The sequence below is a fragment of the Betta splendens genome, chromosome 12 (genome assembly GCF_900634795.4).
Source record: "Betta splendens chromosome 12, fBetSpl5.4, whole genome shotgun sequence".
Lineage (NCBI taxonomy): Eukaryota > Metazoa > Chordata > Actinopteri > Anabantiformes > Osphronemidae > Betta > Betta splendens.
In genome coordinates this window covers 9139132-9165108 of record NC_040892.2, presented here as the reverse complement: position 1 = coordinate 9165108, position 25977 = coordinate 9139132, and the positions used below count along the sequence as shown (strand labels likewise).

Sequence of the window (25977 nt, the reverse complement as noted above, 5' to 3'; positions counted from 1 at the left end):
AGTATGAATTATTAAAACCTCCAATAAATTAAAATGCAGCATATAGGAGGTCTGGATTTACACCAGAAGCTGCTGCAAGTGCTTCAACCTGTGCTGCGACTTGGTCTAAAGCGGCTAAGATGAAATGAAGCAGAAATAAGCGAAGCTATTTATTGATTTTGTCTGTCTGTGAGGTGAAACAAAAAGGAGTCCTTAAATGAATGTAGCCCCATGGATGCACAGAGTAGATGTTATCTGTCTTAATGACGAAGGGCAGTCCTTGGCTGAGAGGATTCTGATCAAGGTTACATGTGCATAACAGTACTTAGAGGGTGAAGGAAAGACAACCTGTGTGCGGATAAACATTTAAATTTCTTAATATGAAAAGAAATTCAACGCTGACCTCAAAGAATGGAAATATATTTTGTGTCCATATTTTCTTGTGCGTTTTGTTAATTCATTCTCATTTAAATGTAAATCAGTCGCACAAATAGAATTTTGAGTTCCTCATACAAATTCATATTAAACAAATGTGAGCAAGTAGCAGGCAAAGACCAGGAGGTCAACACACCAAGAAGAACGTGGACAAGGGCAGTAAGTCATAGAATAGGTGCAAAAGAAAGAAACTATGTTGTGTTTGGATATAAGAGCAAAACTTTAGCAAGGTGAGATGACTGTGGTTTACAGAGCTACAGTACAGCAAATGTGAAGGGAAAAAGGAAGGAAGGCAGCTCAGCGTTTCTCCATAAGGACCCAAGGGTGGACAGAGCGACCGTTCACTGAGCTTTGAACTTGGGATCATTAAAGGCTCTATGTTTCAGTGGCCAACAAAAACAAAGAACACGAGCAGAGGTAAATGCAGAGAAAATAGGTGCAGTTTTAAACAGCGTCCTGCAGCCAAATGCAGGTGCGTCGCTTTCCATGCTGACGACATCCTGCACTGAAGATGTTGCTGAGTTGCAAACTTCCACCTGTTTTCAATCCAGATATACAGTGGACTGTCTTATAGCTACACTAGCGTATGTGGAGTCTTTGAATGGGGTTGTATTTCAAGTCAGATCCTGCTCTTTGCTGCAATGTCCTTTGTAAAGATGACTTTGATGAATTTTTGATTGCATTGTATTAATATTGTTATACTGTTTAAATTCACCAACATATTTTCCGTCCCACAGTTCAACTTTGCGTTTGCCGTGTTTGGCTTAGCGCATCTCAAAGACAGTGCTTCTGAATCTGCTGCCTTTGTCTGCAGGACTGAGGATTTCATCTTAGAAAAATCACAGGCTCCATCTTCAAAGGCCTGCAGAAAGGAATACCACTGTCTGCTTTGTTCCCTGAATGACAGTGCTTTGTTGGTTTTACTACATACGGTCACACATGACTACAGAGAGGTATTAGGTAGGCTTCATACGCCAACAGGGGCTGTTAAACTCCATCCTGCATCCCTGACGCTCACAAAAGCACCAAATGGCCATTGAGGACAGACACGGCTGCATGAAATATATCCAGGCATAGTCCTTTTCTGTGGCCCGGGGTGTCATCGGAATTTGTTTGCTAGAGGGAGAGCGGAGCTCACTTGAATTCACAAGATGACGAATGTCTAGATGTAAGAAATGGTGGGGGAGCAGCCCGAACAGCCTCCCAACCATTAACCAACCGTTCTGCGCCCGCGCCGTGTTCATGAGACAGAAACCAAGCCAAGAGCCGGAATAATGAATAGGATCACAACTCATCCTAAACAACGGCAATTTGCAGAGTGCACGCATCCAGACGCTGAGTTTGCACATGGCAGTGCACATTTGGGCATGTTTCACCACGCCTTGCTGGTCTCACACCAAACAGGAAGTTTCAAAAAGTAGAGTTAGACGGAAAAGAAACCAGCCCCATGCCCATCCCTATGGATTCTTCCTATTATTATTATGATGTCAGAGAGAATATCAAGAAGATAGAGAGGAGAAACCTCAACGCCTAGGTCTAAATACGTCCTTTTAGATTTACTTTCATCATATTTTCTCACTCAAAATGCGGAAAGCATGTCAAAACACTGTAGCGCAAGCACGTCAACAAATACTGAAACTCCACTTTAATCCAAAGTCATTAAATATGTATTTGCTTTTCATTACTCCTAAAATTAATTCATCAGGGAGAGCAGTGACAGGTGCTCGCTACTGCTGACAAACTGCTGTGGCACTGATAACATGAGATATTTCAGTATTCTGCAGCGACTCTCCCATCCGTCTCTCTCTCTTTGCGTTTTCCTCGAACGTTCCGCCGCTCCGTCTCTGCGAGCACAGCTCCCGTTTTCTCCTTCCGTCAGGTGAGTTGAGAAATGATCCCGCAACCAAACATTTGTCACCGCAACAATCCACTGAAACAAAATTACACTGAACGGAATTGCGAGGGAGGGGCGAACAACGCGATCGGATTTGGTATTTGTGAAATAAAAGCGCTTAAGAGGAGACAAAAGTGCGAGTCGTACGGTGGGTACGAGTGGGGGAGCTGAGGCCGGGGGGGCGTGACGAGTGTTTGTCATTGAAGTGAATGCTGTATGGTGTGAATCTTGCCTTTGTGGCGATGCCCTTGAGCTAGCCATTGAGGCATTCAATGGTGCATTGTGGATGGGCAGTTATCTTCAAGGCTTCCCTTTCAGTGTTATTACAAAACACATGACAGCAACGCTAGCTCTTACTGAGCAGAAAGCCTCAAGGCTGTGGAGACAAGGTTGGAAGGCAAATGTGCAGGAGATGACTGGAACGGCAGCATTTGACATCCTGTCATTGTGTTAGCATCGGGCCATACAGAGCCTATACAGTAGATGGTCGTGACCTTATATGAATGCTTGCACACAAGACTACACATGCGACTGTAACTATGGTTAAAATATCTCATTTTAATACAGCAAGTATTGAGGCGATCAAATACCAGCTCTCAGCTCCGTGCTTTATCCACCTAACCTTGCAGCACTGCTGTCTTTGCAATCATTTCACCGTGTGCAAGTGAAAATGTGTTGTTTCTTTTGTTGCATGCTATACAATGAATTCACCTTCAGCATTTTGGTATTTCCAAAAAATCCTCAGACTATTCTTGCCGTCTCGATTCGAAAACAATCCAATCCAGGAAGAAAAAAAATCATCATCTGGCAATTTTGCTTCCAGAAAAACAAAGACAAGAACAGGAAATCCCGCTTGCTCTGGGTGGAAGTCTGCACCATTAGTTGGCAGCTAAGGTTTTCACAGTCAGACACACTGGATGAATGTGATTAGGGCGCTATTTCCACCTTTGAATTTCATCCATTTGCTTTTGTGAGTACATCTAAAAAAATCACTGCAGTTCATTTCAGTGCCAACATACATTAGGAAGAAAAACAGGCTGAAATAGGCTCTTAGGTAAATAACATGTTATAGTTTCTCCACAGTGATTTTAAGACAGAAAACTTGATTGCAAGGTAGAGCAAGGACCATCGGTCTACACTGTACATAACCACAAAGGAATCGAGCAGACATTTGAAGCTGCATCAACAGATTTACAATGGAAGCATTGTTGTTATTGGAGCAAACAAAAAGGATTCTGCTCCAATCAATCCTATCTCTCCTGGGAATATTGTGTACAGAAGCTTATATATTGAAGCCAAACAGTCTCAATGTCCCATAGAAAAAAACAAAACAATAGTCACTCGATTACAACGGTCTCTGCTCAGTCCAACTTATTTCCTTATTATTATTATTATGAGTCTTAAATCCAAGCTAAAATGATTTCCTTTTAAAACATCCTATTTTCTTCCATACATTTAATATTGTGGCGTATTTCTTTTCTCTTTGGAGCATTCTTTGTCTACCAGGGCTCGATCTGACGACAGAAATGAGTTCCCATTCAATAATGCAAACCTGAAACTGGGCAGTGGAGCCACAACGTGATCTCCCACAGAACAGAAGCAACTGGAGACACCAGCTGAACGGCGCTCGCGAATTCATCCCGAGCGAAATGTCAGCTAAAATCAAAGTTGGGGGTTGAGAGCGAGCCTGGCAGTCCTTTTTAGGGGGCGGGTAAATAAAACATGGCAGAGATGACTCCGTTGCCCTTTATTCCTCCCTCTGTATTGCTGGAGTTTTATTACTGATGCCACACTCAAGCTGGGATGTGTTTTTAGCAGCAGGAGGTGCAATGAGCCACACGGGCAGCAGCTCCACCAACTTATCGAGTTTTTATTAAAGTAAAAAAAAGTGGCTTAACTAAGGTGATATTAAATTGTGCATGGCACTAGCATCAGACAAGCGTTACTGAGGCTGACGTGTATTTGTCTTTATGTGGTTATCCTAAGTTTATTCATAGAGTCATGGCAGACACAGAGCTACACCAGCTACACGTCAGTCTCAGAGCGCAAGATTATAAATGAATTGTGTTATTGCCATGAGAACAAAGAGACTAAGCAGTTCTAATATGTTCCTCACCAATGGCAAAAAAGGTCTGTTACATTTCTAAAAGTAGGTAGCAAATGTTTATATATTCTTGAACTAGTTATACTTTGAAAGGAAGTCAGTCTGTAGGTTCAACTTTGTTTATACATGGGTTGTGTAATCGTTTCTCGCAGCGCTGTTCTCATAAGCACTGCAACAAAACTATTCTTAACGTTTGTGACTTTTCTTATTATTTCCTATTTCTGTCACGCCTTTGTTATTTTCACTGCGGCGGCTCAGAAATTTCATCAACCCAATCTCATCCCTGAATCCACCTGTAGTCACTGATTCTGGGTTCTCTCCTTTGGGCTACGTTTCTCATCTGCTCTCTCTCTCTCTCTCTCTCTCTCTCTCGAAGCTTTAAATTGTCTGCTTGCAGGTGACTGATGAGTCCTTGCAAGATAAAAAGAATACATTTGGATCACTGAATTATAACCCGGCTTCTAATTGACAAATAAATTACCACCTGTCAGACAGTCCATGTGCGTCAGGAAGCTAGGTTTTTATTTCAGCGGTGCTCTATAACTTAGCCTGGCCTGCAGGTGTTACATTGTTCGGTCTGTATTTGTGGACTCTGCCTTTCTACCTATGCTGTCTTATCTCATCCCTGCATTAAGTGTTTGACTGGTGACATCCATATTATTGCACAGCTTGAATATATGTTTTACAGGCTGGCAGAGAGGCGAACTGTAGCAAATGCAGATGCCACTTTAAAGCCCGCCGGATGTATTACAACATATAGCTTATGAAAATTGCATATTGCATGAACAAGCATAATTTACTTCCATGCACTGAGAACACTATTGTGTTGTTTCTGCCAGGCATAGGTCAGTCCTTTCAAATACTATGCAGCATCTAGCATGGAAATGAAGCCGCGGAAATGCTGGCTGTGTAAATACAATGCACAGCCAGTTTTGAAAGGTTATATTCAGCGTACCAACTTTAAAAGAATTACAAATACCCTCCTGATCCCGACATGCAGAGTTGCCCTGAAGATACATATGCTTAATCTAATATTTATGGTATTCAGTTTTCAAAGTTGAGGCTAATTTCAGAAGTTTGGATGCAGAAAATGGAAAGCTCGGGGCTAGTTAAGCAAATTGAATTGCAGATGGATGATTGTCGCACTGCCATGTGAGCTAAATGGATGTCAATAAGTCAGGGCAAATTCAGAAGAAAAGGGATTTGACACTTGACTGTTCGCAGCCTCAGTATTTGTTCAGGCGTTTATCATTGACATTAAATCACACATTTGTGCCTCACAAAGTAAACACTTAGCAGAATAGACAGTCGGGCTTTCAAACAGGTGAGGTAACCTTCACACGAGCCGATGTGCACACCCAGCAAAATACAGTCTGACACGCATCCACAGCCTTCAAAGCCACCAGCGTCAATTAGAAGCTGCTCAAGTGAACATCTCTCATCACCATCCATCACCAAGCGCGGTTCGTGTGAAACAACAGCACGGGCTCCAGTCACGCTTCCGTCGCTCCAGCCTCACGGATTCTCTCAATAAAAAAAAAAATAAAAAAAAACTTCTCAAAGACAGAATGGGGCTATTTACGCCAAGAGGCGCCGTTCGGACTTTTATTTAACAAAATAAAATCCAAATATATCTCAGTCACGTGGCGCATGGCAAATACGGTGAGGCACACAGTCTTACTTTTGTTTAGTCACGCGCGCGGAGTGAGCTGCTCGCGCGAATGGGCAAATCACTTTTCGCAACACAAGCGCTGCCCATCGACGGGCGCGCGCGCGCACGCCGTTCCTCTCGTCCGGGTCTGACCCCCCTGCGACCCTCCCCGTGTAAAAGCATTCATCTCAGCAAAGAGCGCCCGCGCGCAGCTTACCTCTCGCCAGGGCGGTCGGGACTCGCCAACACCCGAGGAGCAAGACGGCAAAAGTCAAGTAGCATCCTCCCCAAAACTGTCCCATCACTGCTCTGCCGTTCTCCCTCCCCGCCGGGTCTGGGGGCACCGGCCGCGGGTCTCGGGCATTTGTCGCCTCTCCGGAGCTCCGACGAACACGTTTCCGTGTTTCCCAGGGCTACTGTAGTTCAGCGTCCGCCCGCGACAGCCGCAACCGCGCGGAACCGCGGCGCGAGCCGAAGCTGAGGGATTGGGTGACGGATGGAAAGTGGCGCGGGGCTTCCAGCAGCCGGCACTCCGCTGCGCGAGAGTGGAATAATTAGAGAGCGCGCGAGCCAACAGCTTTCGGCTTCTCGGAGAGCTAGGGAGGAAGAGAGTCACCCAGAGAGAGAGAGAGAGAGAGAGAGAGAGGAGGGGGTGTTGTCCAAACCCCCGTGGACCTGTTGAGAAATTACAAAGGTGTATGCATGCGTGTGCGCGCGCGTCCGCGTCTTTCTGCCATGATGAAAGAAGAAAAAAAACAACCTCTTTCAATTATCTCTCCTCCCTTTCTTCCTCAGGATTTTCTGCTACACCCAAGCCTGTTTTCTGGAGAGCGCTGCGGTTATTGAAATCGACACCGGTGCCTCGCAGCTTTCACCAGCAGCGGTTGTCTGGAAAATTGCGTTTTTACTAATTAATGCCCATGTTCCGCGCACACTTTGAGCATATGGCCTCTGATTGGTGTCTTATTGCCAATTAGGCAGACATTATCCCCGTTAAACAGGGACTCTGGTTTCCAAAAGGTCCGCTTTCATTTGATTTAATTCATGCGGGTGTTTGCGGTGATCAGCCTCACATTTATGTCTTAGGGGAATGCGGATAAGTAGCTGTGGGAAAATACAGAGATCGTAATTTACTGGAAACTACAGAAGGACAATGTTTGAAATACTAACAATGGCACCACAAGCTAAAGCCTTATAAGAGCTTTCAAGGAAGTACTGTAGTATCTGCACATTGCATAGAAATAAAATTACTTAAAATTAATAATTATTACATTTAAAATTGCAGAGAAGGTACTGTATTATTACAGCACCTATTTACATTGTATTAATTAATGTAATTGTTGGCTGAGGTGAGAAGGATTATGTCACTAGCTCCTTCCATTTACATCATGTTTTATTTTAATCAGGCATATTTTTATTTATACAGTACTCATAATAAACTTCAGATTAGAAAGTTACTGTAACATTTAGCTTGTATGTGTGGTGGCAGCACACCATTCTCTCAAGAACAGCTGGCAGATGGATGTGCAGTAAAAAAAAAAATGGAAAAATGAAACGGACCCCGCAGAAATATAGTGAAATAAAAGTAGCTTTCCCAACATTAAACTGATGATGAGTAATGTGATGTAAATGCTGTGCTCACTCACGCTGTGGCGACTTACCTCGGGTGAGGTAAGTCGGTATTTTAATCATCATCCAAAACAAAATGATCCATCCTCACATAGTTCCCTCCAGTGAACGGTACTATAGTCCACAGTGTGCCACCAAACCTGAACGTGTCTCCTCCTCGTATGTAAATCACTGCAGTTTGACCTTCTGACATTATTACCCTATTGACCAGAAATTCAGTGGTTAATTTCCCACAGTTGTAGCCAGAGGTCAGCCACCGAGGCAAGGTTAACTACTTTATAATATATCTAAGGGAGCCATAAAGTGTGCATTTAATATCTGGGACCACCCGGAGGCTGTGGAGCTACAGTACCTCACAGACCGTGAACAACACACACACGAGCCCGCTACAAATGTCGAGTTTGTTTTGTTATTTGAAAAACATCCCGAGTGGCACGTTTGCTTGTTTGTACGCTTTAAACTTGGAGCTTTCCATATGTGCAGCTATTATCGTTTGCGTGATAAGTAGCTCAGGCTCGTGATTACAAATGAAATAGGAGCGCGTACAGTAAATGCCCCACGGCAGCTCTATGGTGCTTCACACTGTGCTTTATTGTCCCTAAAATCCTCACAGGAATGGCCGAGTGCTGTGGGCTGTGTTAGTGTGGGACCACAGAAATAGCAGCTTTCATGACTAAACTACAGAACCAAAAAATGGCTGTGAAACGGGTCAGCACTCCTACAAATCATAGATGTCACTGTACAGTAATGCAATTCTATTATTATTAAAATCTGCTGCACAGCTAAAATGTTAAATGTTTTAATTTGGTGTCACGATCCTGACCTTGTAACGTACAACCTGTAATGACTGCAGATACACAACTAACCTGACACTTCTCAGACTCAGAGAGAGCAGGAGGCTTTGCTGTATTTACTCCATCCCTCAAGCTTTTGTTTCAGGTATAAGGGCGAAATCCAGTGTGAGGAAATTCTCGAACAATAATGTGCGAAACAAGCAGATTCTTTAGTCACATTTGAAAGAAAGTTCAACAACGCTAAGCAGCAGCAGTGAGGACTCACACCAGCAATGATTGACAAGCACAAATAATTCACCTTATTGCCTTTTGTATGTTGAATGCGTTATATGGGGTTTCACTTTTTCCCTGACTGTGTGTGTGTGTGTGTGTGTGTGTGTGTGTGTGTGTGTGTGTGTGTGTGTGTGTGTCAGGGCTTTTACAGTCTTTTCACAACTTTCTCTCCCAGAAAACATGTCATGTTCCAGCTCTCTGCTCCTCCTTCCAACAGACCTGCAATGTCAGTGCTTTGCTGTCGTGCGATGATTTTTTTTTTTTTTTTTTTTAAGAAAAACACGTGTGGGCTGAAATAATGAGATTCGCTTTTCAATTCGTTCATTGTTCTTTGTGTTTTTGAAAAGACGATGACAGCCAAAAGATGCAATTATACGACCAGAGCCAAAAATCAAAAAGAAAATCAATGTCTTGGGTAAATCTAATTCACTAGGATAGTGCTCATAGTTTATATAAGTCACTGAGATCGATAATGGAAGAACCAGAACTAAAGCACAGCATTATTTATTGAGCAAATGACTCATATGGTGCACACCAACCCTGTCTTATATCATTTTTTAGCCATATCTACAACGTCTACCTCTACACAGCTACAGTTCACCAGCACAGTATTAATTATTTCACACATCATGTATTAAAAGTCAGATAGTGTGCAACACCTGCGTTCTGTGATTTGTCTCCTTGGTAATAGCTCAGCGTGGTTGTTCGGTTCCTGCTGCAGATGAGACTAAGGTTGACCGTCGAGAGAAACAAACGCACAGTAATCGATTCCAGATTAGATACGGGCATAACTCCTGGTGTCAAGACACACACACACACACACACACACACACACACACACACACACACACACACACACACACACACACACACACACAGAAACAGGCAGTACAAGAGTGCGAACAACTGGTGGTAATTTCGTGACCAGAGGCAAAGGATGAACACCTCCAGTGAAGTAGCTGTGGCGGGAAGCCGCTCAATAAAAATCAGGTCGTTTCATCAGTTGTAAAAAGCAGGTGTGCCTCCCACTCGGGTGTAGCCACAAGTCACGTACTGGAAAGAAGAGTTGACACGGGTTTCTCCTGGGAGGTAAATCATGCTCTGGCGTGGGAGGTGCAGAGCCTCCTCCTCTATACATAATACCTGCCCCAAATACAGACCTACACGCCCAAATATGGGCGTGTGGGTCTCCAGAACAGCCTGCCGTCAAGGCTGACGTCTTATTACCGTCAGGACTAACTGGAACAAATATCAAATAACAAACATCACATCTAAAGCAGAGCCGATGAATGCATCAGTGTTCAAGTCAGTTGACTTTTTATAAAAAAAAAAAAAAGGACGGTGGCATTGAATTGCTGGTGAAGCAAGAAGTGTGTTGTGTGTGTGAACTTTTAGCAGCTGGACACGTTGGTCACAGCCCCGTCGTCCAACACGATGGGTTCACGAACGCACCAGTCCTCAACAGCGCAACTCTCGTTAACCTTTAAAACGCAGCCTCTCGTCTTGGGCCGTTCGGGCATCCAGCAACGCGTAACCCCCCCACCCCCCCACACGCAGGAACAAGCCGCAACCGCCTGTGCGCTCGGAGCCGTTAAACTTGATAGCCTTGAATTTGAACAGAACACCGCTGCACTAACTCACTGATAAGATGTTATGACTCGCACTATTTCTCCCCCTGCACAGGTATTACCACAGATAGTGCAAATATAAAACAACTCTGACATTTGTGTTTATGCTAAAGGGTGAACGCCGCGGGGAGAGCGAGCGAGCGAGCGAGAGAGAGAGAGAGACCCGTCCTGTTTTGATGAGACAGCAAACACGCCGAGCGCGGCGGGTTATCTGTGACCGCTGTGTCCTTACGAACACAAAGCGATTATGCGGGAGACGTGATAGAAACATTTAACCAACATGCCGTCGCTTCCCTGTGTTGTGCTCGGCTGGCCTTCGGGCAACAGCAGTACAACTAAATAATAGATAGAAAAAATTACACAGGCGTGTGTGGGAGGCTTTACTGTAGAGAAGTTTGGCTTTTCTTGGTAAAAAGTGCAAACTGCCTAATTTAATAAGACTATTCACAATCTATGGCTTCTGAACACTCATTTATTGCTTTGGAAGAAAAAAGATGGAAAACACAGCAAAGTGGAACATTTAATTTTTCCCGTGCTTCCGTTTTATTATTTTCGGCCTCGTTTTGTGGAGAAACCTTCGCCTTCCATTGCCGCGGCGACGAGGCCGGTCAGGGGGCGCAGCTCAGAGCAGAGAGTGTGTTCACAGAGCGTTGAATTTTTCTAACACGCGGCACCACGGCTGCAGAGGAACGCCGGACGAGGGGGGGGGGGGGGGCTACGAGAATAACAAGCTAAATCAAATCACGAGGCGGATTCTTGCCTTTCAAGCAGATGTGCTCAGACCTTGAGAGAGCGTGCACCCTCACAAAAATAAAAAAAAATATCTGTTTGAAGGTGCAAAACGCATGTGCATAAGAAGTAGAAGTGTGAGTTATAGCACGCGGGCCTGTGCAGTAATGGAATGAGAAGACAGACAAAAAAGGTACAAACAAAGAGTTAGTGCCCCCGAGCAATGGTCTCAAGCATTAAAGAGACATCCAAGTGACAGGGCCAGGGATCCATGAAGCTAATCAGACCCCTGGGACATGGTCTCAGGCAACAGTTTTTGTTGTTGATGCTTGGGGTTCCTCCACAGACCAGCACAAAGAGGGGCTAAAGTCAATCTGAAGGTCCTTCGCTCCCACTGCTCATCATCCACCTTTGACTGGCCGATGGCTTCGGGACAAATGAATGAATCCAATCGAGAAGACGAGAACGGCCGCACCGTCCCGTTAATTGCCTCCAGTTTGACCCTCGTGTACGGATCGACGCGGCTTTAAAGGCGGCTGCTGTCGCGCCGAGCGTCCGCAAGAGCGGCATTTTGACCGCGTAATAAATAAATTGCTTTAAAACAATCTGCACGGTGATTGGAGGAAAATGGTGCTCCAGTGTTTTCTATTCAGGGCTGGTTATGATTAGAATCTGGACAATCGTGTAACATCATCATCACTATTCAGAACCAAAAGAACAAGACCCACGGGACACGCTCTCAGGCAACTGTTTGTGTTGCTGCTGCTTGGAGATTGGACATACAAGGACAAAGGGATATAGCCAGTGTGAAGGTCTCCCTCTCTCTCTCTCTCGCTCGCTCTCTCTCGTATGCTTATCGACTGTATTTGAGTGCTGGCTAAAGCAGTACATATGCTAATATAAAGAACTATTGGCAGCACACTGCTACCAGAATGCTTATAAGTGACTCAAGGTAAATGGATTTCCAATTTTTTCATACAAAACTGGGAAAGAAACAGGACAAAATTATTCTCCACAGTTAAATATCAGCCTCATCATCCACCATCATCCAGCCTCATTCACGCAGCTACATCAACGTCATTCTTGACAATCAAGTTGAATTGTGTCCATAATCGGCAACAAAATCTGCCTAAACAATAGCAAAAGGTTCGTGTTGCAGCGCGAGCAGATAAAACACATCAAGTCTTACTGGACGCACGACTGATTGGAAACATTCCACGCGGGTCAGCCTGCAGAGATACGCCGCCTCTACAGTACGTTTTATGGAAATGAAATGTCAAAATTGACTAACTAGATTCCCCAAAGCCTCTTCAGTAATCTTGCCCTGAAGCTGCTGACATTAATGCAAAGGTGAAAACAAACCGTCTTTGGTGATTGGTGCAATATTGCCCCTGGGGGGTTCAACCAGCTGCCAATCAGCCGTCGTGCAAAACGGACAGAATTCCGATCCGGGGTTCGTCTGGCGCGAAGCCGAAGGGAGAAGAAGGAAAAAAAAAAGGATAAATCCGGAATAGGAATGAACACATGCATCATGTGCTGAATCAAAGCCTGTTTTATACGACGCGCTATTTCATTGTGTTGAGTGAGAAAGTCTTGTAAGGTGGCTGCGGATGTAATAACTGCAAATGGAAAAAGAAATCGCTGGCGAGTGATATAAATTGCCTCACAGACATTCTCGCGTTCTCCATACAGCATTTCCTTGGTTGTGCCAATTAAAATATGTAGAACTTTAAACCCCCCTTTATTCAAACCACGCAGATTCGAAATCCGATGTGTATGCAATAAAGACAATGCAGGAGAACAGCCTGGCATAATGACTTCACATTTACTAAATATTATGTTTTTATGAGTCAGCGCCGACGTCCTCGTGTAGCTGTGGGTCTGTTTGGGTCTGGCAGCGCGCATCTTAAAGCAGCACAAACATATTCAGTACAAAGTTCACATCATGCATTACATCCTCTGAGACCAATTATCTGTTTGCCTTCTAAGCCACGCAACTCTCTCAATTTCCCCCTCATTTCAAGACGCAACGTTGCAACTCGCGCAGGGAGACGAGTGAATTATGTCAGAGCACCGTTTTTTTTTTTTTTGGAAGATCTAGTGGAAAAGCGGCGTTTGTTGCGAGAGCGTGTTCATTGTTGATTTACGTGCTTCATCTGTTTCCACAGAACCAAAGGGAGATGTGTGACCTGTGAAGCGGCATCGCGGCGTCTCATCCTGCCAGGCCTCGCTTTTAGTAGCTTTCTGAGCCAACCTTGGGCGACACGTCGGCTTTCTTTCACTCTTCCCGTCGCTTCTGATGTTGAACAGAAAGGACGCGCCATAAACGAGCCGGTCCCAGCTGGATCGGCATCAGCGGGGCCCGCGCCCACCACGCGTGGCCGTCACTCCTAAGTGAAAGTTGCGGCTCGGCGGCTCAGGTGTTTAGCTCGTGTGTCGCCGAATTGCACCTCGGGGAGACGCGGCGACACCCTTTGCTCGCATTCCACTGTCGACCTTGAGCGCAGGAAAAAAAAACAAAACAAAGCGGAGGGATCGGAACTGGCTCCGGTCCAAACCTGAACAGTCATCTGTCCTCCCCCATCAGTCAACCTTTCTCTCTCGCAGCACAAGGGCGAAGTGGCGAATGAAAACAAAGGGGCAAAGCTCAGGTGGAGGTGTGACGGAGTGATGCTCCAACTCTGCAAGGGTAAAAGTAAAAACACTCCACTACGGCTGAGGGGAGGCTGCGAACCTGTACAAGCACTTGGTCTGATTGCAGCCATTTTATAAATGAAATATGTGTTGATGCACTAAAGCTCCTGGATCCACATCTGGCAGCCTCTTTGTTCACTCCTATGTTGGTTCTCTTGGACATATTTAGTCTGATCCCTCTGGTGGTTATGATGAGACATGGTTCTTTGTACAGACAATTATTCAGCCCAATCCTCTGAGCAGCACAGAGGTCTTCTCGGTGTCCTTATTAAATCACAATAAATTAAAAGCAAACTGAAATAAAAGAGTTGTGTTGTGTTTTTAGCCTAATATAAGCTGGCGAGCTTGTTTCTGTTCCCTCAACTTCCCCCTTTTTATCCAGTTAATGTAATCAAAATAAATTTCTCCACATTGCTGCACTCGGTCTTCGTGCTCGCGCTTCCAGCTGAGCACCTGTATGTTTAATTCATGGCGCCTTGCGGATCGCTCACAAATCTTTTATTTGGTGACTCCAGCTGGTTATGCTCAGACAATGACGGCACATTTTCCTCGGCAGACTGGAAACGCGCTAAGACAAAAGGCCGCCGCCACGTATGAAGGCGCCATCAAAGGCAACGCCGCAAATCAGCAGCTGAATGACGCAGGTGACGCATTGTCTCCGAACTCGAGCATTTAATAGAAGGAGAGAAGCCGTTGGACAGCGGCAGGTAAAGGAAAACAAAAACAACTCACTCATTAACTGAATCCACTTCAGACAAATATTAAGTTACCTGCATATTAAATAATTAATCACAAACCGCTCCCTTTATTTAGCTTTATATGATTTAAGTGCATCAAATATTTGACACAAATATTGCTTTTCTGGTCTCATCCAGGATTCATTAAAAATGAAAAAACACTTATTGTCTTGTATTTGTAATATTAAACACAAAAATGTCAGCCGATTTGGGTTTAACGACCTCGAGCAACAGAGCGCTGCTGAAATTAGAAGTTTGTGTTTGACTGGAGACACTAGGTTTATCAGGCCTCACGTCAAACGTGCGACATGGACGATGATGTCATTTTGCTTTTTGTCACTTTATACTCAGACAGACGCTGCAGACACACAAACATAAAATTATTTCACGTCCACTTAATGGTTAATTAACCATAAATTGTGCTAATGTCCGTTGAATTGAAAACTTTATTCTGTTTGAAAAATCAGACTTTAATGTTATGACACCATATGAGTTATACTGATAACAGTGATGATATGATTAGTGTTACTGTACCAATTATCTGAAAATGTTGTGCGTAAAGTCTATTTACACATAACATACTCATCATACTTTTCCTGTGATGGATATTTGTTAGGTACAGTATGAGTTTATTGAGGTATCCGCCACTGAAAACAACTGAAAATACAAGTTTTCCCTCTGTACAGCATCTCACTCAGTCATTGTACGGTTTATTTTAATAAAACACGCATAAACAAAGAGATAAGGCAAGATTGCTGTCAAATTTCTCCCCCATTAAGGAATAATAACGCATACAAAATAACCTCGAGAAAGTCTGACATGACAATCAGCTGGAATGATGGATGAACTCGGCTGTGGAGGAAGTGCACAGTTTAAATGCATTCCCCACGAGCTGAACTTATTTGCTCTAGTGTTCGCTCGGTTATTCAGTCAGTACTGGGAGCCGAGGCTTAAATCAATCCATTAGATCCATCCATCATCGCAGTATCTCGGCGAGAGACAAACACTGATGGATCTGCTCACATCCAGTGGCGTTCTACCCTAAAAACGGGCCTCGCTCTTGTTTCCCTCACACGCTCCAGCGAGACGGAGAATAAAGTGTTTGCGCTTTACTGTAACTGGCGCGTGGAGTTCCATCATTAGAGGCTTTCTCTACTTCATTAGCGCAGACGCGACAATGCTGGAAAAACAAAAAGGCGCCCACAAACTGATCCTCTGTGATGAAGCCACATTTCTGATCTCTCAGATGACAACATGAACACAGAGCCTGTCAGTGATTCATCCAGAGTTACAAAGACATCAATGAGCTTATAAGTGCGCTCCATGTTACAGTGAGAGATGCTTCTGGTTTGACCACTGTATTTAAAATGAATGAAGGCCCAAAACATTAGAACCAGAACTCCATCACTTCATGTTTTGCTTACGCTGACCTGAAATAGCCATTATAATCAGCACACGACAGCAAATCGGGGCAAAAAAAAAATGAGCTGCACTTTCTGGAATCGTCATTCCAAAACAAGCCAGACACACCAGCAGAACAGGAGCATTTGTTTTAGCAGTTTACCACAAGGAGGCCCTATTGGAGCACCGGCTCCATCGAGGCAACGGTGCAAACTCACCCCCGAGACGCCTGGACTGCAAGAGTCTGGTGCAACAGGAATCTAATTAGTCCGGGCATCAGTAAAGCCTTTTGCTGCACCGCAGACGGGGTTGTGGCGGATGCAGAGCAAATAAAACACTACAACACTAATCTATTATTGCATCTAAAGGTCAGATTTAAGCATCAAGTATTTACTTTTAAAATTATCCTCACGTGCCACAAGGTGTGAAATTATAATGAAACATGAAATGAGGTGCGGCCGGTCCTGCGCCTGTTTCGCGTTTTAACATTGGTTTGTTACTTGTCACTTGTTCGGCGGCGGCGGATGAAGCGCGTGACCTTTTCGCTGTTCGGTCTAATGCAGAGTGGGTGGCCATTAAAAAAAAAAAAAAAAAAAAGTGGAGTTCAAGACCAGCGATAAAGCAGCCGTTAGCGGGGGGAGATGTAGGTACGGCGAGCCGGGGAACTGGAGCCCGGCTTTGAAGGAGGGATAAGGATCAGTCAGCAGTGAGAGCACCACCTATTGCCTCTGCATATCTGACTCGCCATCAGTCTTTGTTGGGCACCAGCCGCCGAGGAAAAATCGACTCTGCGTTCACTCTCTGCTGATGGGCAACACTGGAAAGCAGACGCCGAGATCACAACAAAAACAATCCACCGTTTTACAGTACAGACGAAAGATCTGAACCCAGCATTAAAATTAAGCCAGTTACATTTGGACTTAAGAATATGATTGATATAAGCTCATTGAAAATACCGTCACACACGCCACCTCTCTTATCCAACTCCAGACGGCTAAACTGGTTGAGTCAGATCGAGCCCGTAAGCATTAGTCACCCTGGCATCTCATGACTAATGACATTGTTTTGAAGAATGCAGCATGCCACCGCAATGCTGCTCACCTCCATACCTCCGCGGCAGGGAAAGTCCAGCCCTTTGTGTGACGGAGCAGCCGAATTTTATTTTCAGGATGTCGATTTGACGCTCAACAATGCCGCATCCTATCACAGGATCCGCGGCACCTGCGTGCGGCGCAGGAAGCCCGGGCGGATGCGAAACTGGACACTTGTAGGCAGATGCTAATGCAGGGAACGCTGTGGGGGGGCTGCTCGGGCCGCTCAAGGGCAAAATGTCGGCGGGGACATTTTTCTCCTCACGTCTGGTCTCCTGGCTACAAACGTCCTTTCTGCACTTTTGTGAAATGCGTTATTTCCCACTAAACCTTGGCACAAGGCAAACCCTCATAGCAGTGGCTGCGAGCTCCGCCCTGATATGAATGATATGCCACCTGCCCCTGAGAAAAATTACCGCCAATTAGACTTTGAGGAAATAACATCGTGCAAAACATTCTTACAGTTCGATTAGAATGTCTGAAAACAGAATGACTTATTACGCAAAGTGGGAAAAACATGTCACTGTTTGTACATAATTTCAGAATAATGTAGCTCTGACGGCTTCTAACACTTGATTTGCACTAATATTTCTGCTTAATGGCCAAGACGGCCGCTCCGCAGCAGGAAGGTTTGAACACACCCTGCTGCTGTTGGTGCTGATCGCTTGTGGTTTGCTCCAACCGGTCGGGGCAGATGGTTCCCCAGCCTGGTTCTGCTGCAGGAATTCTTCAATACAAAAAGGGAACTGTCTGTTTTGTGTCCAACAACCAGAAATTAGGGTTCTAGACACGAGTCAATGCTTGGCTGTACGTGTGAATACATGTGTCAGATGGGAACAAACATGAATCTGAAATCATGTGTTACTTTCAATAAAGATGCAAAGAAGTGACTGTAAAGTTTAGGAGACTTGTTCCTGGTCATATTCCTTTGCAGCAATTAGTAGAAATAGGTCACATGAGCTGTCACATGGTTCAGTAAAATATACTGTGACACGCCCTATGTTTACATTTCATAATAGAAACAAAAGTATTAATGACAGTGTCTGATTTCAGGGACAGTGTGGACTTGGCTGAGAAGCATCTGTACCCATGAACCCCAGCTTCAGTCCTCTAGGAACTCTTACACATGGTCCAGTACCACACGTACCCAGACCGAGTACTTTACAGTACGTACCCCGTCTTTAATCACAAAGAATAATTCTATTGTAGTTCTATTCTAGTTCTATTTTGGAGGGTGGACACTCTTTCAGACTTAATTAGCCGAAAAGATTCATCAAGCCTCGATGAAGGAACATCTAATGGCAGGTTTGTGCAAGAACGGCACAATCCTTAACGTGATCAAAACGTCGCCAGCATCACATTAGCTTCCACGTACTGTACAGGTAGATGCGCTAAAGTAGTAACGCTAAAATGCTCCAGTTGATTCAGGTAAAAAGTTGAAGCTGTTAGTTAAGCTTTAAGCAGGAAATTCCATTAGCATTATAGCCTATTACAACAAGACGACCCCAGACGACACGTAACTAAAGAGCAGCCATTTAATCAGAGTTCACATTACGCTACAGCAACAATTAGACTGCATCTGTGTTATTGCATCTGCATAGTGCCCCCCGTGCACACGGTTGACCACCGGGGACGGGAGCGTGTGTTAGAGGCTGAAATACGCAGTGGGAGGACATTCACATGTTTGACTAAACTAGCAACGCTTTTAAGTCCTCAGCACCAAGCTCATACGGTCCTGTGCCCGGAGTTATGTTCCGCTTAGAACCATCATTATGGGATATATTGTAGATCACCTTCCATCTTTCCACGTTTGCCCCATTTTTGTGAACTAAAGTCATTGTTCTAGTAATGTTTAATCTTAAGGTCACGTGACCTGGGTTTTCTTCAGGTTCCCAATGCCAGGGCTGTTCCCGTTATTCCCCGTCTGCGGCGGCATTTAGTTCCGTTTGCTCTCATCTTCTGCTCGTGCAACAACTTCATCAACTCGCCTTTTATCAGCGCTTCAGCAGTGCGGGTTCCCCCCGCTGCTATGACCTCCCAGTTTGCCTCTCCTTGTTCCACAGCGTTGCATTAACCAATCCAGCTTGCCACCGCGCCTGAATTGGTTTAATTAAATCCAGGGGTCTTAACACCCTCATGAATTTCAAAGCGCGCGAGGATGCATGTAGGCATATGCCAAAAAACCTTTCCCAGCTTGGTCCTGCAGACGGAACGTTTGATCGTCATTAGTTGATATTCATGCGGCGCAAACCTAGAATGGAATTTCATATTCTCTAATATACCTGTGTTCATCAGCATGCATATTAATCACTGAATTTAAATCACTGACTGGTTCTTTTCTAATGGGCTGTACATCATGTCTTTATCAGTCTTAATTCCTTTTCTCCACTCAGGTGCTTAAGCTGACATGAGACCGTGTAATTATTTTACCGAGTGTATAGAAGACATCAATCAATCTAAGAGACTGGGAGATTATTCAGCCTTTTTGTTGACGATTGCCAGATGAAAGTCATATATTCTTACAGCAACAGGATGGGAGAGGCGTGTTTCATGAGATCAATTACTGATGCAACAAGCATCTACAGTATTTTGTTTAGGAAAGCACTTTTATATAGTGCATTAAAAAAAAAAACAGAATCACGTCTGTGTGTAACATCGGCGCAAAGCAGCTGGTGACATTTGTGGAACGCCATCAAATCAGAACAAGAGAACGGGCACAGTGTGATAAGTCGGTCTCCCCACTGTGATGAACATTAATTGCTATGAAAACAGTTTGCACGGCGGGACGCCGGTGTGCAGCTTCGGGGAGGTGAGCCGGAGCTGGAGGTGCTGGGGGGTAAGTGAAAAGCAGAGGAGAAGGTTGATCCCCAAACTACATCGTGCCGCGTGTGATGTTATGAATGGTGCCTTCTGTGACGCCCGCGTCTTTGATGTGTGCTCTAATTAACCTACCTCCAGTCCTTTTTATTAATACCTCACATGTGCCCGCTCATTCTTTATCCAACCGCTATTGACAGCCTGTGTTGTAGGAGGCAAGGCCACACTGTTATTAGCCTGCTGCTGCCCCATTTTGCATGGAATGATTAATGCTTTTCTCTGCCTCAGCATATTTTACATACGAACCAGGAGAAGAGATGCACCGGTTCCCACGGCAGCTGCAAGGACAGCGCGATAAAAAGCATTTAAGATCATGCAATTCATATTATATGAAAAGAAGATCCGATTATTTCTCAGAACTACTGATTTGCATTGTAATATTAATTTATAGTGCGTTTTTAACATAGCCATTAAGCCAAAGTTATATTTATGTCCCCCAATGTTAAGCATGTGATTTATGACCAAACAGCTGCAGCTGAACTTTGTTACTGTAATAGCAAATTAGCATGTTAACATTTATACGGGCTAATTGTCGGCGTCCTGTAGATGCCTATCACCTCGCCACCGATTCGTTCGTCCTGGCAGGTGCTACAACAGGTGTCCAGGGTCCGTTCCGCATAGCTCGCCTTCCTAAACGGTGACAAATCCGCAGCGTCGCACACGAGTCAAGTTCACAGCTGGAATGGTGAGATAAGAAGTTGTTTACGACGGACTGAATTCGTGCATTTCCGCAAGCCGACACTAGAGACTCCTCCGCAGGCCCGCGCGCTTTCAGGGGAAACACAAGACGTTTGCTTTAAAAGGTTCGAGTATTTTTTAACAATTCGCAGGCGCGAGACTTGTTGTTGTCGGTCGGGTCTGAATCACTGTTTTGAATACACCCATGTCTGCAAGGAGGCATTGTGGTCCACGGTACATTCTGTACAGACAGACAAACATTCCAACCATTTGTCTCCTGCACAAACTGCTCATCACATGAATCTAGAACTCGCTGAAGCAGATCGTGACATCAGCCTGGTATGTTTTCTCCCTGAATGAAAGTTAACCACGTCACTCAAATGATACTAAACATCTACAGTATGTATAAAAATATCAACCCTGAATACTGTTAAGAGCACATATATTACTACCCTACACAAAAATTGTATGGCTACAGTGAGCGGCTAAAAGCAAATCCATAATAGGAAGTGACACAGGCGGCGACGTGCCATGAAATTCATAAGCAACATGTGGGAGGAAGAAAGAGAAGCAAATAAAATCATTCCACCATAGCCGCTCAAAGCTCAAAATACACTAATCTGGAGCATTGTGATTAAACCAACCTGCAGCTCAACGCGGCATTGACAGTACGTCTCGTCGCCGACTCCCGGCTCAGAGTTTTCTATTTACCAATCCTATGGAGCCAGCACCATGTTTATTAATAGACAGCCATCTCCACTGGCCACTGAACTTCATTCCACCAAATGTGAGATGGGATTTGCCAAGTGACTGCTGAAAGAGAATATGGGAGCGATCGCGCTGCAGCAGCAAACCTATGGAAGTCTTCATCTGCCCCTCGGACGGGACAAAAACCCGAACGCGTCCCGCGTCTGCTGCTTTTACACTTACACATATGTTTACGGATGATACACGTGTGACGCAGTATCTTCGTTCAGTTTATTCGGGGCCGCGCTGCTTGTGTCCACCCGCTGGTGAGATACCGTGTGCGATGAGAGTGTCTTGTTTTGATGTGCACACAGCCCAGTGTTGATGTTAGTCATTAATAAAAAATGGCACCATCTGCTCCCTGCCGGTGCCAGTGCTCCGTGCAGGATCCGTCTACTCCAGCACGGCTATGATGGACAGCTATTCAATAATCCACCACAGAATAAGAGCATGCAGGCCAGCAACAGAAGGTGGAACAGTGATGATGTTAGCTGACCCTTACACGATCAATAGCATCATGGTAGCAATACCAACATTCAATTCTGGTCGGCGGCTTTGACTTGGACTTTAATTAATCAACGCAGCAGTGAACCCTTTGTCACAGAAGCTAATCCGCCTGCATAGAGACGGTTGTTTGGAAAAGGACTCCATTGGGATTCATTTGAAGAAATCTATGAGAGCATCTCTTTCCATCAGCATAAGCCCTCCCGTCCTGGAAAGATCTCATAACGGGAGGCCTTAATAAAGATAAATGTGTTTATCTCAGCCGGGAAATACTGAACTCATGCAGCCGCATAAAGGAATAATTTACAAAATACACAGTGACACCAGCATTTCTCCTCTCACAGATGAAAGCAGGGGAACTTGCACAATGCACAAGTTCTGCGTGTTTTGCTGCAGACTTGAGCCTCGTTTATAGGAGAAAGGCTCAGGTTTGGATAATAAATTGATTTAACACTGGGTTCAGCAGTCAGGGGCTACACAGCATTAGCCAGAAACCTGGAAGAAAGCATTTAATACTCACAACCTCCGCGAGTTGAGTGATTTGACTCCTGGTGTGAGAACAGGGCATCTACCCTCCCAGTGGGGCCAAGGTCAAGGAGTCAGGCGCCTTCTGGCTTCTCTCCTGAAGGGAAGCACGTATGACAGGTTTTCAATAAGTTCCTTCCTAAGCCTCTTAACAAGGTCATTCTGAGAACATGTCAGTCTTCGATTAGCTGATGACATTCTGCTTTGCTGAAAGGTCCTCATGCTTTTAACACACAAACTGCAATTAACACCTCATATTACCTGGTATTTAACGCCTGCAGATCCTAATGTCTCTCACCTTTATAACACTCAACTGTGAGACACAATCACTCTCCAGAAATCTGACAACGTTCCCACGGGTTGGCTGTGTGTCCACAGTGTCTAGTGGTTAATTTAATTCATTACAGCTGGGCTGATGGAGCGACCAATGCAACGTTGCCCTTCTCAGGGCGTACAGTATTAAGTTTCCAGGTCAAGCAAGATAACGACTAGAAATGTTGAAATGCAATTTCCAAATGCGACCAAATTTCACAACAGTTCAGTGCAATTAAACAGATATTCAACACTCACTGATCTTGGACATAGTTTCAAACTTCTAATCTTTCCTACATCTGAAGGGAACTTTTCATAGTCCAAGATAAAATCAGATGATGTCATGGTACTTGGGGGACTTGATTAAAATTTCCACATTTATAGAAACAGTAATTTGCATTTGATTCGAGGGCATATACTGTAGCAGCGGTTTCTGAACCCCGATCCTGAAGGACCTCGTCCTCTGGTTTACCAGCCATCGGGGGGGTTGGGAACCCCGGCTCTAATGAATAATGAAAGCTGTATTGCATATGTTCGTCCAAGTTCTGCGTTTTCACAGTCAAACTTCCTCAGTGGATGAGGTGACTGTTAAATGTTAATACAGATGCAGAGGGCAAATTTAATGCTCGCTTCATCCACATCTGTCAGACAGAGGTGAGGGAGAGGGAGACTACGGTCTGTCCCGTCTCTAGTCTGTATTCCTCCCTCCAGTCTTTATTTCAGGCTAATGGCACATGGAGGTTAAGGAACATTAGTCCGCTCCCTGGACTAGAGCTGCACCTATTATAGTGCTACAGCAAAGCTTTCTTCAATGGGCCAACCCTACTTTATCACTGCTTACCCAAGACCTTTCCCAGAAGGTCAGGCTTTTCTAATGACTCGTGACTTGAGTCATGAGGAGGAGAGGAAAAGTGAATGGGGGGGAAATTGCCAGTAGAGAAAGACAGAAGTAACACAGTGAGAATGAAAAGCAAGGAAGGGAAGTAAGGAAAAAAACCAAGAGGGCAAGGAGAAGGTTATTGGTGATAGAGAAGAATGTCACAGCAACAGTAATGGCTTGAATGTATAGGCTGTGGGACACCTCAGGTTATGTTTGCAAGGGTAACAATCGCTCCAGTAATAATCGCTTCTATTAGGGTTTAGGGACTTGAAAGGCAGACAAATTCACAGTCACCACAGGAAGCAGGCGGTCAGAAAGGCAAACAGAGACGACCGTGGAGGCGCTGACGCAAACAAAGTTGAGGCTATTAGTAGATATAAGTACAGTAACAAAGTTCTGAAAAGGCAAAATGGCCGCCCAGGATGCAACAGGGGGTTTCTATAACGTAGAGACAGGTGAGGGTGGACTGGACTGTGGCACGTATTAAAGCTCTGGTATCATCTGGTTTTAAATCACTCTCAATCACTGGTGGAGCTGAAAATGTGCTCAGCTCAAAACACAAGCTGAATGTCCACTGTGTCTCCAGGGTCTAAATATTTCACATACACTAAACTGTGACTCAGTCCTTTTTAATAGCCATCGGGCCACTGGGAGGTGGACAAAGAGCAGCTCTGCCAGTGAGGAGAAATTCACAATGAGAGGGAGCTGGAACTGCCGGAAAGCTGTTACAGCACATTTCTTATATAAGTGAGTTTTGTGGAGGGTCTGTGTGCACGGAGACGACAGCACCGGTGAGCGGAGCGTGGTGTTCTGGTGAGACTGCATATCGAGCTCAGCTGCAGGAGCTTAGCCAACGCTGAGCATTTAGTTCCTGCGGGGACAAGGATACTGTCAGGTTCAAAGACACTTTAAAGACACATCAGCTCCGAGAACTGCCATTTCGAAGCAGTTCATGCTCGGAGAATAGCGACGCCCGTCACAGGGCTTAGTAGATTTATGACGACACACCCGGACGGACAGGACAGCAGGCAGGGCATTACATCATACAGCCACTTATCTGCACATTTCACAGGTTATGTCTTATTTTATATGATCAGTCAGAAAAAAAGTGGGGTCGAGATGATCAGACTTGGGCTACATAGTTTCAGAAGATTTATCATGTGAGAAAGGAGGGATTATTAGAAGAGAACTTTATTGTTCGGCCTGTCACATGGAAATACACTATACAGATTTTACACACTAAACCTCGGATCTTGGATCTAAGAATCAAGATGCATGATCAGGCCGTCGCCTTGGCCTTGTGAAGTTTATCCAGATAGACCCGGACTGGGAGGAATACAGCGCGTGTTACATCCCATCTGGCTGGGAAACACGGGCATCTCCTCGGAGGAGCTGTGGATGTGGCCGGGCAGGGGGACGTCTGGATTAACTTGCTGGCACCACAACAGAGACCCAGATAAGGGTTGGTGGAAAATGGATGAACGGACATATGGATGGAAAATAGAGGAAATGTTGGAAAAAAAATAAGTAATGCTGCCCGACTTTAGCTTATCGCCCACGGGGCATTGGACCACAATGTCTCATAACCTCTGCATTTTGGGCATCCAAGGCACAAATGGCTGAACAAATGAAAGACAGATAAGCAAAGAAAATGTATATGGAGAAAGATACGGTGTCACTGTGGGAATATTGCCTTCACAGGTACAGGACACAGCGACTTGATAATGTCAGCCAGTGATTGCCACGTAATTGCTTTCTAATGAATTTCAGTTTTCCCTGAAATGTCGCCTGTTGCCACCGTGTACGATAACACCAGAAGACTTGCTCTGACTAAAATAATGGAACGGCAGCGGGCTCGTGGTTTCCAACCCATGTGCGGCGACAGTGCTGCGAGTGCTGGCTTGAACGGTTGTTCTCTATGGATGTTATGCTCCATTTGTGGGGCATAATCATCAAAACACTGGAATCAATTTACGTGGGCCCTAATGTAAAATCCTGCAACATGCTAAGGAAGTTTCACAGGGGGAAAAAAATGACAGTCTGCCAAAGTTGAGTAAAAGTTGAGAGAGAAAAGGGGGTGGGAGTCAAACCACAGGTCTGGGTCAGGGCCAGAGGTCTGTTCTGGTCTGATGCTAAGCTAAACTGCTAGCTGGAGCATTTAGCCTGCAGGAATCCCATTCTGTCCTAGGCAAACTTGATTTCCAATCTGAGGTCTTGGTGTTTTGACATTGCTCCTCGGTCCTGACTCATTTCTGATCATGTCGAGTATCTCACAGGGACACAGCAGGACCGTGGTTATTTCCTTGGTCCGACTGTGGATTGTTCTTTGTTTTTTTTTTACGTCCCTTATAGCCAGAGGCCAAAGTAATGCATCCACATTTCACATCAAGAAACTGATACGAAAACAATTCTGCA

General features: G+C 44.9%; 1 protein-coding gene across 4 annotated transcripts in view; it reads right to left on the bottom strand.

Moving 5' to 3' along the window:
* Positions 1-25977, bottom strand: part of LOC114866485 (netrin receptor UNC5D-like) — a 138302-nt gene that overhangs the window by 93467 nt on the left and 18858 nt on the right. The window contains exon 2 of one of the 4 annotated variants that reach the window (XM_029168272.3): positions 22366-22467. The exons of 1 other annotated variant lie outside the window; for it this stretch is intronic. Coding sequence is in view for 1 of the 3 variants with exons in the window: in XM_029168269.3 (XP_029024102.1) it covers positions 6281-6365 (85 nt within the window). In the remaining 2 variants the exon portion in view is untranslated. Of the gene's footprint in view, positions 1-6280; positions 6858-22365; positions 22468-25977 lie in introns of those variants that run through there. 2 more of the 4 variants (XM_029168273.3, XM_029168269.3) reach the window with 2 other exon arrangements.